The sequence below is a fragment of the Meleagris gallopavo genome, chromosome 30 (assembly GCF_905368555.1).
Source record: "Meleagris gallopavo chromosome 30, MGAL_WU_HG_1.1, whole genome shotgun sequence".
In the NCBI taxonomy this organism is placed as follows: domain Eukaryota; kingdom Metazoa; phylum Chordata; class Aves; order Galliformes; family Phasianidae; genus Meleagris; species Meleagris gallopavo.
In genome coordinates this window covers 1,067,836-1,080,921 of record NC_139433.1, presented here as the reverse complement: position 1 = coordinate 1,080,921, position 13,086 = coordinate 1,067,836, and the positions used below count along the sequence as shown (strand labels likewise).

At 60.2% G+C, this 13,086-nt stretch overlaps 2 protein-coding genes across 4 annotated transcripts; both read right to left on the bottom strand.

Moving 5' to 3' along the window:
- Positions 1-4,714: 4,714 nt before the first annotated feature.
- On the bottom strand, positions 4,715-9,291 carry SMIM44 (small integral membrane protein 44). 3 transcript variants are annotated; one of them, XM_085212061.1, is made up of 4 exons: positions 8,320-9,291; positions 7,277-7,564; positions 5,618-7,068; positions 4,715-4,832 (listed from the first exon to the last, which is right to left on the bottom strand). In XM_085212061.1, the coding sequence occupies exons 2-3, from the start codon at positions 7,488-7,490 to the stop codon at positions 6,875-6,877; spliced, it is 408 nt and encodes a 135-aa protein (XP_085068187.1). In that variant the 5' UTR covers positions 7,491-7,564; positions 8,320-9,291; the 3' UTR covers positions 4,715-4,832; positions 5,618-6,874. The 3 variants fall into 3 exon arrangements, with proteins under 3 accessions (XP_085068187.1, XP_085068188.1, XP_085068185.1); XM_085212062.1 differs by having other exon boundaries at positions 8,668-9,291; XM_085212059.1 differs by having other exon boundaries at positions 7,277-9,291.
- Positions 9,292-9,434: 143 nt separating this feature from the next.
- Positions 9,435-12,617, bottom strand: DOHH (deoxyhypusine hydroxylase). Its single transcript, XM_003213180.4, has 5 exons — positions 12,458-12,617; positions 11,897-12,207; positions 10,963-11,039; positions 10,531-10,768; positions 9,435-9,874 (listed from the first exon to the last, which is right to left on the bottom strand). Exons 2-5 carry the CDS (start codon positions 12,168-12,170, stop codon positions 9,564-9,566), a joined length of 900 nt encoding a protein of 299 aa, XP_003213228.2. The 5' UTR covers positions 12,171-12,207; positions 12,458-12,617; the 3' UTR covers positions 9,435-9,563.
- Between the last annotated feature and the right edge of the window lie 469 nt (positions 12,618-13,086).

Below are 13,086 nucleotides of genomic sequence, written 5' to 3'. Positions count from 1 at the left end.
AAAAAAAAAAGAAGAATTCCTGATAAGTGAGTGCCCCCCCCCCCGCCCGGACCCCCCCCCGCCGCCCCCATTTGGGGTTTTGGGGGTGGGGGGAGCGCAGGCGCCCCTCGGGCCGGGCTGAACCCCCCCCCATGCATTGCCCCCCCCGCCCCACCGCTGCCTTCGCCTCCTGGGGGTGGGGATGGGGGGCACAGCGTCCTCCCCCCCCCCCCCCCAACCCCCATCATCATCAACCAGAACCCGCCCTCGGCAAGAAAAGCACCTTAAAAACGTTTAAAAAAGGCAAAAAAATGTAAAAAAACCATAAAATGATGGCACCCCCCCCCTCCTCCCCCCCCTGTATTTCCCCCTCCCTCCCCAATTTTGGGGCTTCCAAGATGGGGGGGGTTGAGGGAGCACCGTTTGCACTGCTCTGTGCCCCCCCCAGTAAGGGAATATGCAAAAAACCCCCCTTCCAAAAAGGGGTCTGCGTGGGGGGGGTGGGGGGGTGCCCGATGCGGGGGGGGGCATTGCTCCAAACCCCCCCCGGAGTCACTGGCAGTGATTTGGTGATTTGTTTGGGGGGGGGGGGGCCCTCAATCAGCTCTTTGGGGGGGGGCACTTTTTTTGGGGGGGGGGGCACACACACATAATGGGCTGCTCCCCCTCCCCCCCCCCAGCATTGCTCTCGTGCACTACAGCCCCAGGAGGGGTCCGCGATCGGGGGGGTGGGAAAGAGAGAAGAAAACAAACAAACAAACAAAAGCCCCCCAAAATGGCATTAAAATAAAGGAGAAAAAAAGAAAAAAAAAGTGGGAAAAAAAAAAAAAAGGAAAAAAAAAACTCACAAAAAACGCTAAAAAAAAAAAAAAAAAAAAAGATTAAAAAACCCAACAACCCTCCATCCAGATCTCTGTATGCATCTCTGCTACGTATCTCTGCGGGGCTGGGGGGGTCGGGGGGTCCCACGTCGGTACGTGCTGCAGGTGGGCCCTTCCTCTGCCCTCATCCTTTGGGTTTGGTTTTTTTCTGTTTTGTTTTCATTCTTCCCCCCCCTTTTGGGGGGGGAAGGGGGGGGCAAAATATATTTAGGGGGGGGGATAAGGGGGCACGAAGCCCCGAGCGCGGGTGGCTGGCAGCCAATGACAGCGATACCAAAAATGCCACGCAGTGCCTCGCTGCCCCCCGCCGTGCTCGGGGCCGGACCCCCCCCACCAACACCCCCCCAGGACCCCCTATTGCAGCTGGGGGGAGGTTCTGGGGGGGTGCAGCTCCGTCTTGCAGCTCCCATTGCTGTCTGGACGGCGGTTCGTATTGCGGCGCGGCTCCTCTTGCAGCTCCCATTGCAGCTGATATTGCAGCTCCCATTGCAGCTCCTATTGCAGCTCCTATTGCAGCTCCTATTGCAGCTCCCATTGCAGCTCCCATTGCAGCTCCTATTGCAGCTCCCATTGCAGCTCCCATTGCAGCTCCTATTGCAGCTCCCATTGCAGCTCCCATTGCAGCTCCCATTGCAGCTCCCATTGCAGCTCTCATTGCAGCTCCTATTGCAGCTCCCATTGCAGCTCCCATTGCAGCTCCCATTGCAGCTCGCCTTGTGGTTGGCATTGCAGCTCGTTTTGGAGCTCGTTTTGCAGCCCACGTTGCAGCTCACGTTGCTGTTTGTATTGCAGCACGTCTGGCAGTTTGTATTGCAACTCATTGCAGCCCATCTTGCAGCTTATGTTGCAGTGCGCATCGGGATTCAGACTGCAGCCCATATTGCAACTCATATTGCAGCTCATGTTGCAATTTGTATTGCCAGCCGTGCTGCAGTTTATATTGCAGCCCACACTGCAATTCATGTTGCAGCTCACATTGCAACTCAAATTGCAGCTCATATTGGCGTGTACATTGGGATTCATATTGCTACTCATATTGCAACCCGTGTTGCAATTTATATTGCACCTCACGTTGCAGTTTATATTGCAACTCATACTGCAGCCTATATTGCAGTTTATATTGCAGCTCACCTTGCAGTTTATATTGCATCTCATGTCGGAGCTCATGTTGCAGTTTATGTTGCAACTGACTGCAGCTCATGTTGCAATTTATACTGCTGCTCACATTGCAGCCCATATGGCAATTTATATTGCAGTTCATCTTGCAACTCAAATTGTAGCTTGCATTGCAGCTCTCACTGGGGCTCATGTTGCAATTTATATTGCAGCTCACATAGTGATTTATATTGCAACCCGTGCTGCAGTTTATCTTGCATCTCACACTGCAGTTTATCTTGCAGCTCATATTGCAATTCATATTGCAGCTCACATTGCAGCCTACATTGCAATTTATATTGCAGCTCCTCTTGCAACTCAGACTCGAGTTTATATTACAGCTCATATTGCGACTCAAATTGCAGTTTATATTGCATCTCATATTGGAGCTCACATTGGGATTCATATCGCAACCCATGTAGCAATTTATATTGCAGCTTACACTGCAGTTTATACTGCAGCTCACATTGCAACTTCTACTGCAACCCATGCTGCAGTTTATATCACAGCTCACATTGCAACTCATATTGCAGCTGATACTGGAGTGCACACTGGGATTTGTATTGCCACTTATATTGCAACTCCGATAGCAATTTATATTGCAGCTTGCACTGCAATTTATACTGCCTCTCATATTGCAGCTCGTATTGCAATTTATATTGCAGCTCACCTTGCAGCCCATAATGCAGTTTATATTGCAACTCTCATTGGAGCTCACATTGCAGCCCCTATTGCACTTTATATTGCAGCTCGCTTGGCAACTCAGGCCACAGTTTCTATTGCAGCTCAGGATGTGATTTATACTGCAGCTCCTGGTGCAATTTATGTTGCCATCAATCTTGCAGCTCGTACTGCAGTTTCTGTTGCCACTCCTATTGCAGCCCACAGTTGCAATATCACAGTTCCTGTTGCAGCTCAACACTGCAGTCTGCACCACGGCCTCATGCTGCACTGCTGCTCTTTGTGTTGCAGCCCATCCTGCACTTTGCATTGCCAGCTGCACTGCAGCTCCCCGTGCACTTCACACAGCAATCTACATTGCAGTACTGCCAGTCACAGCACAGCTTGCATTGGGATCCATGCTGCAGCTTGCATTGCAATTCGTACTGCATCCCAGCCGCATCCCACATCGCCCCCCTGTAACAAAACCCCATCGCAATTTGGGCTGCAATTCATGCTGCAACTCCCCGTGAGGATTCATATTGCAGCTTCCACGGCGTTCTGCATTGCCCCCCATAGTGCCGCTGCAGGATGTGCTGCAGCATCCATTGCAATGCATATTGCCCCCCCCGCATGCCCCCCCTCGGAGCTTCAGCCATGCAAACCCCCATTATATGCACCCCCCTTCCCCCCCCCCCGACGTGACAATGGGTTTTGATTTGTATTTCTTTCTCGCTGATTTGAGGATTGTTATTATGGGGCTTTTTTTTTTTTTGCCCCCCCCCCTCCTTCACCTCGCCCCCTTCCCCCCCCCCCCCCAAGCGATCCTCCCCTATGCAAAAAAAAAAAAAAAAAAAGGAGAAAAAAAAAAAAGAAAAAAAAAGGAGAGGAAAAAATATTAATAATAATAATAATTAAAAAAAATGTTAAAAAAAAAAAAAGCCGGAAGGAAAAAAAAAAAAAAAAAACAGAAAAGAAAAAAAAAAGACGAAAAAAAAATGTATAAAAATTAAACAAAGCTCTGCTTCAACTCCACGCAGCGTCCGTGTCTGCTTCTGGGGGGGGGGGGGGGACATGGGTGGGCGATGTGCGGCCTGGCTGCCCCCCCACGCGTGGGTGCGGGCAGAGCGATGCGGGGGGTACGGGGTGCAGAGGGGGAGGGGGTCGAGGTTGGGGTCGGGGGGGGCAATGGGATGCAGGGGGGCTGCGGGTGCCCCCACGCGAGGGTGGGACACAGATTGGGAACATGTAGGGGTGTGGACACGCGTGGGTGCCGTGGGGATATTGCGGGGGGGCGATGGGATGGGTTGAGGGCCGGCGGTGCGCGGCTGTCCCCACTCGGGACATTGGTGGGGCACAAACACGGACAGCGTGGCTGCAGCTCTGAACCCACGTGGGGCATCGCCCCCCCCCCACCCCACCATCACCCCTCAGCCACGTGACATTCCGACCCCCTCCCGGTGCCCTCCCCCGCTCTGTCACCCCCTCCCACCTCTCCGTCCCCACTCGTGACACCACACCTCACACTGCGGGCCGGCAGTTTTACTGGGGACCCCCACCCCCCGCAACCCCCCACCCAGCAGCTCCCTGCGTGTTGCCGGGGCGCCCCTCCCCCTCCCTCCCCCCCGCTCCATCCCGCTCCGATTCGCTCCGGGTTTTGCCGTCGGCCGAACGGAGCTCCGCAAAACGCGGCGCGGAACGGAGCGGGCCGGGAAGCCCACGCGTGTCACAGCGACGTGGCTTTGCTCTTCTCCCGTTCGTCGTCGCTGTCTTTCTCGGCCGCGGCGTTGCTGTAGGCTGCACGCTCCATGCTGTGGGGACAGCGGGGTCAGAGCGGTGATCCCACGGGGGACACGCGTGGGTGACCCTTTAGGGCGCTCCATAGGGGAAAATGGGTCGGCGGTGCGGTTGAGGCCGCGCTACCTGTGGGTCGATCGCTTCTCCGAGTCGTCCTCGTGTTCTCTGCGTGGGGACATCGCGTGTGAGCGGCGCTCGGGGGACGGACCCCAACCCAACCCCCTCCCCCCCCGAGGACCCACCTGCGCGTCCGCAGTCGCCAAAGCCGCCCCGCCAGCAGCAGCACGAAAACCACGAATAGGAAAACCACCACCGCCGTGAGACCGATCAGCCACGGCTGCAGCTGCCGGGAGCCCGCGGCTGGGGGGAGCGGGGACACGAGTGGGGACGTGGACGTGGATGGGAGGGAATGGGGACAGACGTGGGGACGGGCAGCGGTGGCGGTGGGGACAGCGATAGGGATGGGAACAAAGGACGGGGATAAGGGTGGGAACGGCCGTGGGGACGGGAGAAGGGGACGGGGACATGGATGAGGGTCAGGGAACAGGGATGGGGTCGGGAATGGGGATGGGAGTGGGGATGGGACAGGAACGGGGTGGGGGCAGCAGTAGGGATTGGGACAGGAGAAGGGGATGGGACAGGGATGGGGACAGGTGTGGGGACAGGGAATGGGAACGGGGGTAGGGAAGGGGTCAGGGACAGCAGTGGGGAAAGGGAGAGCAGTAGGGATGGGGGCAGAGGTGAGGCAGGCGGTTGGGATAGGGATGTCAGTGGGGACAGCAACGGGGACAGGGATGGTGATGGCAGTAGGGACAGCGATGGGGACAGGGACAGGGGATGGGGATAAGAGACATCAAGGGGACAGAGATGGGGACAGAGACAGGAAGAGGGACAGGAGTGAGGTCAGAGGCAGCAATGGAGACATGGGTGGGGATGAAGACAATGGTGACCTCAGGGGACCCCTACCCCACAGGGTGCTGGGGGTGCTGGGGGACACTGTGGGCAATGGGGACAGCGGGGTGCTGACCCCCCCCAGCACCCCTGACCCATCCCCATGGGACAACACAACCCCCCCCAGCCCCAAATCCTGCCACCCTGAGCCCAAGATGTGGCACTGGGGGTGGCATGGCAGCAGTGGCACTCACTCTGTCCCTGGGTGGTGGCAGTGAGGGCCGCCAGCAGCAGCAGCACTGGGAGCTGTGGGACACGCAGCATCGTGGCGCTGATCCCTGCACAGCACTGCCCTGCACCAGGCCAAGGGGCGGCTTTTATTGGGCTCACAAGGGCGAGTGCCACCAAGTGCCACCAACGCCATGACAACGCCGATCCCTTAACCCTTGGGTGGTGGAACTGCTGCTCTGCTGTGACACTGGCACCAAAGGGAGACCGGCAATGGAGGGAGGGAGGGAGGGAGGCAGGGATGGATGGATGGATGGATGGATGGATGGATGGATGGATGGATGGATGGATGGATGGAGGGGTGGAGGGTGAGTGGGTGGATGGAGGGATGGGGGGATCGGAGGTGGATGTATGGAAGGGTGAGGAGATGGATGGATGGATGGATGGACAGGTGGACAGGAAGTTGGGTGGATGTGTGGATGGATGGATGGATGGATGGATGGATGGATGGATGGAAGGAAGGAAGGAAGGAAGGAAGGAAGGAAGGAAGGAAGGAAGGAAGGAAGGAAGGGGAGATGAAGGTGAGGATGGATGGATGAATAGGTGAAAACATGGAAGAGTGGTGGATAGACAGATGGATAGGAAGATGGGTGGGTGGATGGACAGACGGATGGATGGGTGTAGGGCCCACCCAGCCCAGTGCCACCTCTCTCCCTCTGCCCATCACATGTCCAAGCAGTGCCTGTGCCACACCCATGTGCTATGGGTGCTCTTATCACCAAAGCCTTATCACAGGCAGCTCCACTTTGCCCCCCTCCTTCCCTTGGAGGCTATTGAGGTACAGGGGGGTTGGTGGCACCCCTGGGGGATGCATGGGCTGTGCAGGGGCTCCTGCTGTGAGAAGTGCCCATGGGGTGCAGGTGGAGCCTGGGGATGGGCACCCTGTCCTGGTGGTAGGGGGGTCTGCGCCCCCTCCTGCAGCACAGTGGGGCTTGTGGGCGCTTTGTCCCCACCAAATCCATCTTGGGGGCACCCATGGAGCATTGCCCCATCGACACCCACACCTGGGTCCAAGTATCTGAGCCCCCATCCGAGTCCACGTGTCTGTCTCACGTCCTTGCGTCTGTCCCACTCCCACGTGCATTCCTGTGCGAAGGTCGGGGTCCCCAAGGGCACAGTGTGGATTTATTGGGGTGCGGCGCGATAGCAGTCCTGAGATACACACACAGAGACGGTGGGGATGGGGACGGAGTGCCAGCAGTGGGTGCAGCCCTTGTCAGCCCCTAGAAAAACCACTTCTTGTGGGGATCCACAAAGGAGATGGAGCTGCGTGGGGCGGCGGAGAGCAGCGGCGATGGGGCCTCCATGCCCGGCAGCACCCCAGCACCTTCACCCTGAGCCCCATCCTCCGCCTCGGGCGTGCTCCCCTCTCCCATCACTGCTTTCTCCTCCTCTGCTTTGGGTCCGAATGCCCAATCTGTGGGGATAGAGCTTTGTCAGCAGTGCGTGTGCCCCCATCACCACCCCATGCCACGCAGGTGGGTCCCCAAAACAAAATGCACAGAGAGCCTCACCCTGCACCCATTTTGGGGCACAAAGCAGCCCCTTCGGCCACCCTATTCCCACCGCCCCACTTCCCAGATGGGCTCGGGGACCCCCACCTGCGTCCCCCTCCCACTGCTCACCGGCAAAGTCGTGCACCAGGTCCTTGATGAGGTGCCCCACGATGGCGTACGCCACCACCAGCACCAGGGAGATGGCCATCAGCAGGTAGAGCACGTAGCGGGGCAGGCGGATGCTGTCCAGGGCCGGCGGTTTGTACTCCACATACAGCACCCCATCCTCCTCGGGGGGGGACTGCAGCAGGTGTCGTGGCGCAGGGACCCCCGGGAGGGCCATCGCCGGCTGTCACCGCGTGGGGGGACGCAGGGGACAAGCGGCATCAGGGTCCTCGTGTCCCCGCCGTCCCTGCACTGGGAGATGGATGGCACTGAGGGCACGGCGCCCGTGGGAAGGAGCTTAGCGTGGTAATCCGGGCACGGCGGGGGGGCTGAGCACGGATGGGCAGACAGAGACGCCCCGGGATGCCCAAAATCCACACCTGGGGCAGTGCTGCAGAGGATGGGCATCCCTGTATGAGGGGGAATGGGCTGCAGAGAATCCCCATAAAGGAGGAGTGGGGCAGGGTGGGCTCGCTCCCCCCGCAGCTGCCTAAATCCCCACATTCTGGCCCCGAATGCTTGGAGCAGATGGTGTGAAACACACTGCAGTGCTCGGAGCCGCTCAAAACAGTGCAGGGCTGCGGGTCGGGGGGGGGCTGAGGCGGAGGGGGGGGGGCAAGAAGGAGCCCCAGAACCTCTGGAACAACCCAAAACCCTTCCCCCCCCGCAGGGCTGGAGGTGCAAGGCTCAGTGCCTCCTCAACATCCCGGCTCTGCTGCGCCCACGCCAGATCCCAGCCACAAAAATGCCAGATTGGTTCCAACTCGGACTTAAAAAGCATTTGAAGGAGTTGAGGGTTGTTTTTTGTGTTGTTTTTTTTTGTTTTTTGTTTTTTTTTTTTTTCTGCAGGAGGAATGAGGAGGAGAGGCAAAAAATTTGGCACCTCTCCTGCTCGCTCAGCACGATGCAAAAATGGGAGGGTTGTTGCACGGAGGCAGAGAGCAAGGGTTGGAGCTGTGCAATAACCAGGGGCAAACATGGCAGTAATCACTGCTCAGCACTCCCACCTGGTTGCTGATAAGGAGCCCATCGCCTCGCAACGGGGAGGCAGCACATCTGTGCCCCACGTCCTGTGCCCACGCCCCACATCTCTGCCCTGCATCTGTGGGGTGCAGCGGTTCCCAAAGCCCGGCAGTGCCGCGATCTGCCTGGGGTGAAGGAGGCCAAGTGGGAAGCTCTGTGATGGCACACGTCGGGTGACCCGAAGTTATGTCCCCACGAAGACCCCCCACGGGGTTCTGGGTTGGATGGAGCAGAGTGGGACAACACTGGGGGCCCCCACTGCCCCCCCCGGGGGACAACACGGCGTGGAACAGCAGCTTTACGGGCTAAGAGGATCGAGCAGAGTGACTCACAGAGACTTTGGTCAAGGGGAAAGCACCGTCAGCAGGACGCACTGCAGCGCTGTGCGGACGGCTCACCCCCGGGCTGTGGGGCTGTTCTTTGCCCACGCTGCGCCCTCCTCCCTGTGGATGCAGACCGAGGGAACCCCAGCCACGGCCGGACCCCTCCAGCCATGCAGCTGCTGAGCGATGGCTCGGCTCGCACCCAATGCTGCCGCTGTATTTCCTCCCAGCCCCACACGTGCCCCACGGATCTGGGTGCTGGGAGCTGGCAGCAGCTGGCAGAGGCAGCCATCCAGCTCTGGTTAAACACGGGGGAAGTCCAGGCAGGCTCTGCCTCACCCTGCGAGCCTTCATCACAGCGCCGTTCCCCGCAGAAAGAAAAACCGCAGCCAAATCTCCCGAGCCGTGCCACGAAACCAACCCCATCCCAGGGCAAAGGCTGCTGAGAGCACAGAGCCAGCCTGCCCCGACAGGAGAGGCCAAACCCACAGAGATCCTCCAGCAGCTGCAGAGATGAAGAGGAAGCCGGCTCTACACCAGCACCGTGGGCGATTTCGAGGCATCGCACAGCTCCAGCTCACAGAGCCGCTGCCTGGAGCCGGCCCCGACCCCTCCAGCAGAGTTCAGGTGGGGGAAGTGAAGCTCGCTCGCTCCGAGGAGCCACGATGGGCTCCGACACGCAGCACCAGCCCACCCACTCCAAGCCCTGAGCCAGGCTGCGGGCGGGGAACGGCGCGGATCCAGGAAACGGGGAGCAAGTAGCAGCTCAGCCTGGATTTGGATGCAGAAGGCAGCTGTAATTGTGCCAGAGAGCAAACCCGGTTCCGCCTCCACCACGGATCCGCGCCGATGGAGGCGAACAGGGAAAGCACGCCGGGGGAAGGAGGCAGCAGGCCCAGCCGGGCTCAAGCCTGCAGCCTGCAGAGCCCATCAGCATACTGGAACTGGGGGCCGTTCTCATACTCGTACATGTCCAGAGCCACCTCGCAGCTCTCCCGCACCACCCGCTCCTCGTCCTGGGCGAAGGCACGCAGGGTCTCCAGGCAGGAGGGCCGTGCGATGGAGCCCAGCGCCTCGGCGCACTCGTGCCTCACCATGGGGTTCTCAGCACGGCTGCACAGTGCAGCAGTCAGCTGTGGGACGCAGGCTTCGTCCTGCATCTGGCCCAGCACGTAGCCGATCTCGTGGCGGAAGAGAGCGCTGCCAGCACGGAGCCCTGAGGGAGGAGGTGAGAGTGAGGCCCCCAAACCTGAGCTGAGCCCTGGATCCAAACGCTGTGGGGCAGAGGAAGCCGTAAGGCAGACAGTGGGGGCTGACTTTCCCCAGACACGCGGGGCTCTGGGGGAAGGGGATGCAGCCTCATGCCACCCCCTGCCCCCACACTGCCCCAGTGCTGACTGCCTCACAGCCCTCCTGTGCTGCTGTGGGAGAGGGAAGCCACCGCACAGGGTTTCCAAACCCTTGGCTCACACTGATGCTGGCGTGCACCGTCGGCTTCCCTGGGGCTGCAGAAGGTAACCAGCAGGGTCATGGACTGTGCTCTGCCCCTTTTCCTTTCAGGACACATGCACACCCTTCTCCAGAATAACCTCCAAAGCTCAGAGTGAGGCTGGATGTCCTCAGCCCCTGCAGGATGGGGAAGCAGTTCCCCAATACCAGGAAACACCAGCACAGCCTGGCAAACCCCACAGAGACAGTGAGGGGAGGGGGGCTGTGAGACACCAGAGAGCACCGAGCGCTCTGCGAGTAGAGGGACAGGCAGCTCTAGAAGCAGCAGTGCAAGCAGCCACGCAGCTCTGGACTTGGGAAATCCAATCATGGATTAACCCGTGCAGACCCAAAGCGAGCAGACAGCCCCAGGCCAGCCCTTACCATCAGCCAGTGCCAGCACAGCATCACGGCCCCCCAGGTTCCGCAGGGCAAACATGGCCCTGTAGCGGTCGAACAGCGGGCGCGACTCATCCAGGAGCACTGCGTGCAGCGTGGCCACATCTGTCTCCTCGGCGGGGGGAGCAGGATCCACCGAGTGGTAGGGGCTGCTGCCTGGCTCCTCCCCGTGCTCCTGCAGCCACTCCAGCCTCCTGACGGCCAGCTGACACGTCTCTGCCACCTGTGGGGACGGGGACACGGTGTGGAGGCACTGCACAGGGCTGGGAGCAAGCACAGAGCTCCTCTGAGCAGCAGAGCTGTGTGGCTGTGACAGCAACTGTGGCTCCAGTCCCTTGTGTCACCCTGCAGACCCCAGTGTCACCCTCCCATGCCAACAATGCTGACCCCATGGCACTGCCCCCCTGACAGCCTCACCTCCACCACGGGATCCTCTGAGTAGTGCCTCAGGATGTCCAGCACCTCAGGATCCCCAATGGCACCCAGGGCCTCACCTGAGGAAAGAAGATGTCAGCAGGTGGGGGTGTGTCTCAGGCTGTCCACCCTCCCCCACACTCACTGGTGTGAGAAACTCAGGGAGTCTCAGGGATGCAGCTGTGTCCCAACACCCCAAAATCATAGAATCGTAGAACGGCCTGGGTTGAAAAGGACCACAATGATCATCAGTTCCAACCCCCTGCTACGCGCAGGGTCACCAACCACCAGACCAGGCTGCCCAGAGCCACATCCAGCCTGGCCTTGAATGCCTGCAGGGATGGGGCATCCACAGCCTCCCTGGGCAAAATCACAAGGTTGAAAAAGACCTCTAAGATCATAACTCCACCTGACATCCCACCCCACCATGCCCACTAACCACATCCCCTGGTCAAGCCCTCTCATCCGACCACTGGGATAGGATTACCCAGGAGCAGAGGCCAACCCTCCCTCACCACAACACAGAGTTGGAGAGAGCCACGAGGCCCCTTGAGCCTCCCCTTCTCCAGACTGACCCATCCCACTCCCTCAGCACTGTACTCCAGACCCCTCACAGCCCCATTGCCCTTCTCTGGACACACTCCAGTGCCTCAATGTCTTTCTTGTAGTGAGGAACACAACGCTGAGCACAGCACTGAGCCTCACAGAGCTGAATACAGCGAGACGATCACCTCCTGCTCCCACTGGCCGCATTACTGCTGACACAACCAGGATGCCATCGGCCTTCTTGGCCACTCGGGCACACCGCCATGTCCTCCTCCCCAAAAACCACTGCCATGACAACGGCCAGTGGGGAGACGAGGCCTGGCCAACCGGTCGGGCCAGGGGATGTGGTGACGCGCGGCACACCGACATGTGGTGTCCTGCAGGGCCATACCTGCCTCGTGCCGGACCATGGGCTCCTGCCGGCTGTCCTGCAGCACGCCGAGCAGCGCGGGGATGGCGGCACGGTCGCGCATCTGGCCCAGGCAGAAGGCCAGCTCATGTTTCAGCAGCGCCGAGCTGTCGGCAAAGCCCCGCACGATGCAGTCGATGGCCGCGGGGCCGCCCAGGTTGCGGAGGGTGAAAAGGGCGCGGAAGCGGGCGGGAAGCGGCTGGGCAGCGTCCAGCAGCGTGCGGCCGATGGCGGCCACCTCTTCCTCGGTCACCATGCTGGGGGCTCGGGGTCGCGGCTCTCTGCTCACGTTCCTGTGTAAAGAAAGGATCCGAGGCGTCCGAGCGAGCCCCGCGCGGCGACGGGCCCCGAGAGTAGGCCCGGCCGTGTGCGATGGTGGGGCTCGGCCCCACGGGACGGGGGTGGGGGTGGAAGCGGAGCCGGCCGGATGAGATCCCGGAGAGGGACCGGGACCTTAACCGGGCCGGAACCGGGGCGAAGCGGCCCGTAACGAGCCGGGCCCTAAACAGCGCCGGACCCGGAACCGCCCGGACCCGCACTCACCACTCGCCGCCATGATGGTCCCCACGTGACCGCGCCGGAAGTTCCTACAACCGCTCTTCCTGTTGAGGGCGATGGGACCGCCGCCAGCGGAAGTGGGAGCGGACGGGGAAAGAGGCCAGCAGCGGCGCATGCGTGGTGGCGTTGGGGCAGGCGCAGGGCGGTGGAGGCCCGGTGCTCGGCGCTGCCCCGCCGCCCCGCCATAGATGCTGTGGATCCCCGGGCTGCCCCATGAGGGCACCGCATGGCTTCTAGGCTGCCCCATGCCCCCTCTTGCAACGATTCCCTGTGACGTCCCCATAAGCTCCCGCTGCTCCCCTTGGCGGTCCCCTCACCCCAGTTGTGCCCCGCAGCCCAAACACAGAATTAGAAGCCACCATTTTCCCTCCCCTGCCTGGGCTGTGCACTCAGCCAAGGGCATTTCTGAACCCACTGTGATCCAGGCCCCAGCCCCGCAGGCACCCAGCAGTGCATTCCTGCTCTGAGCTCTGCACCTGTGGCTGTTTCCCAACCTGCTGCTGCTAATGGGTGTCAGAGTGCTCTCGGATGTGCCTTCCCACCCACCCCTCTCCTAGGCATACTGATCTTCCATCACTGGTGTGAGATGGCCCGAGGCTGGCGGTGCTGAGCCC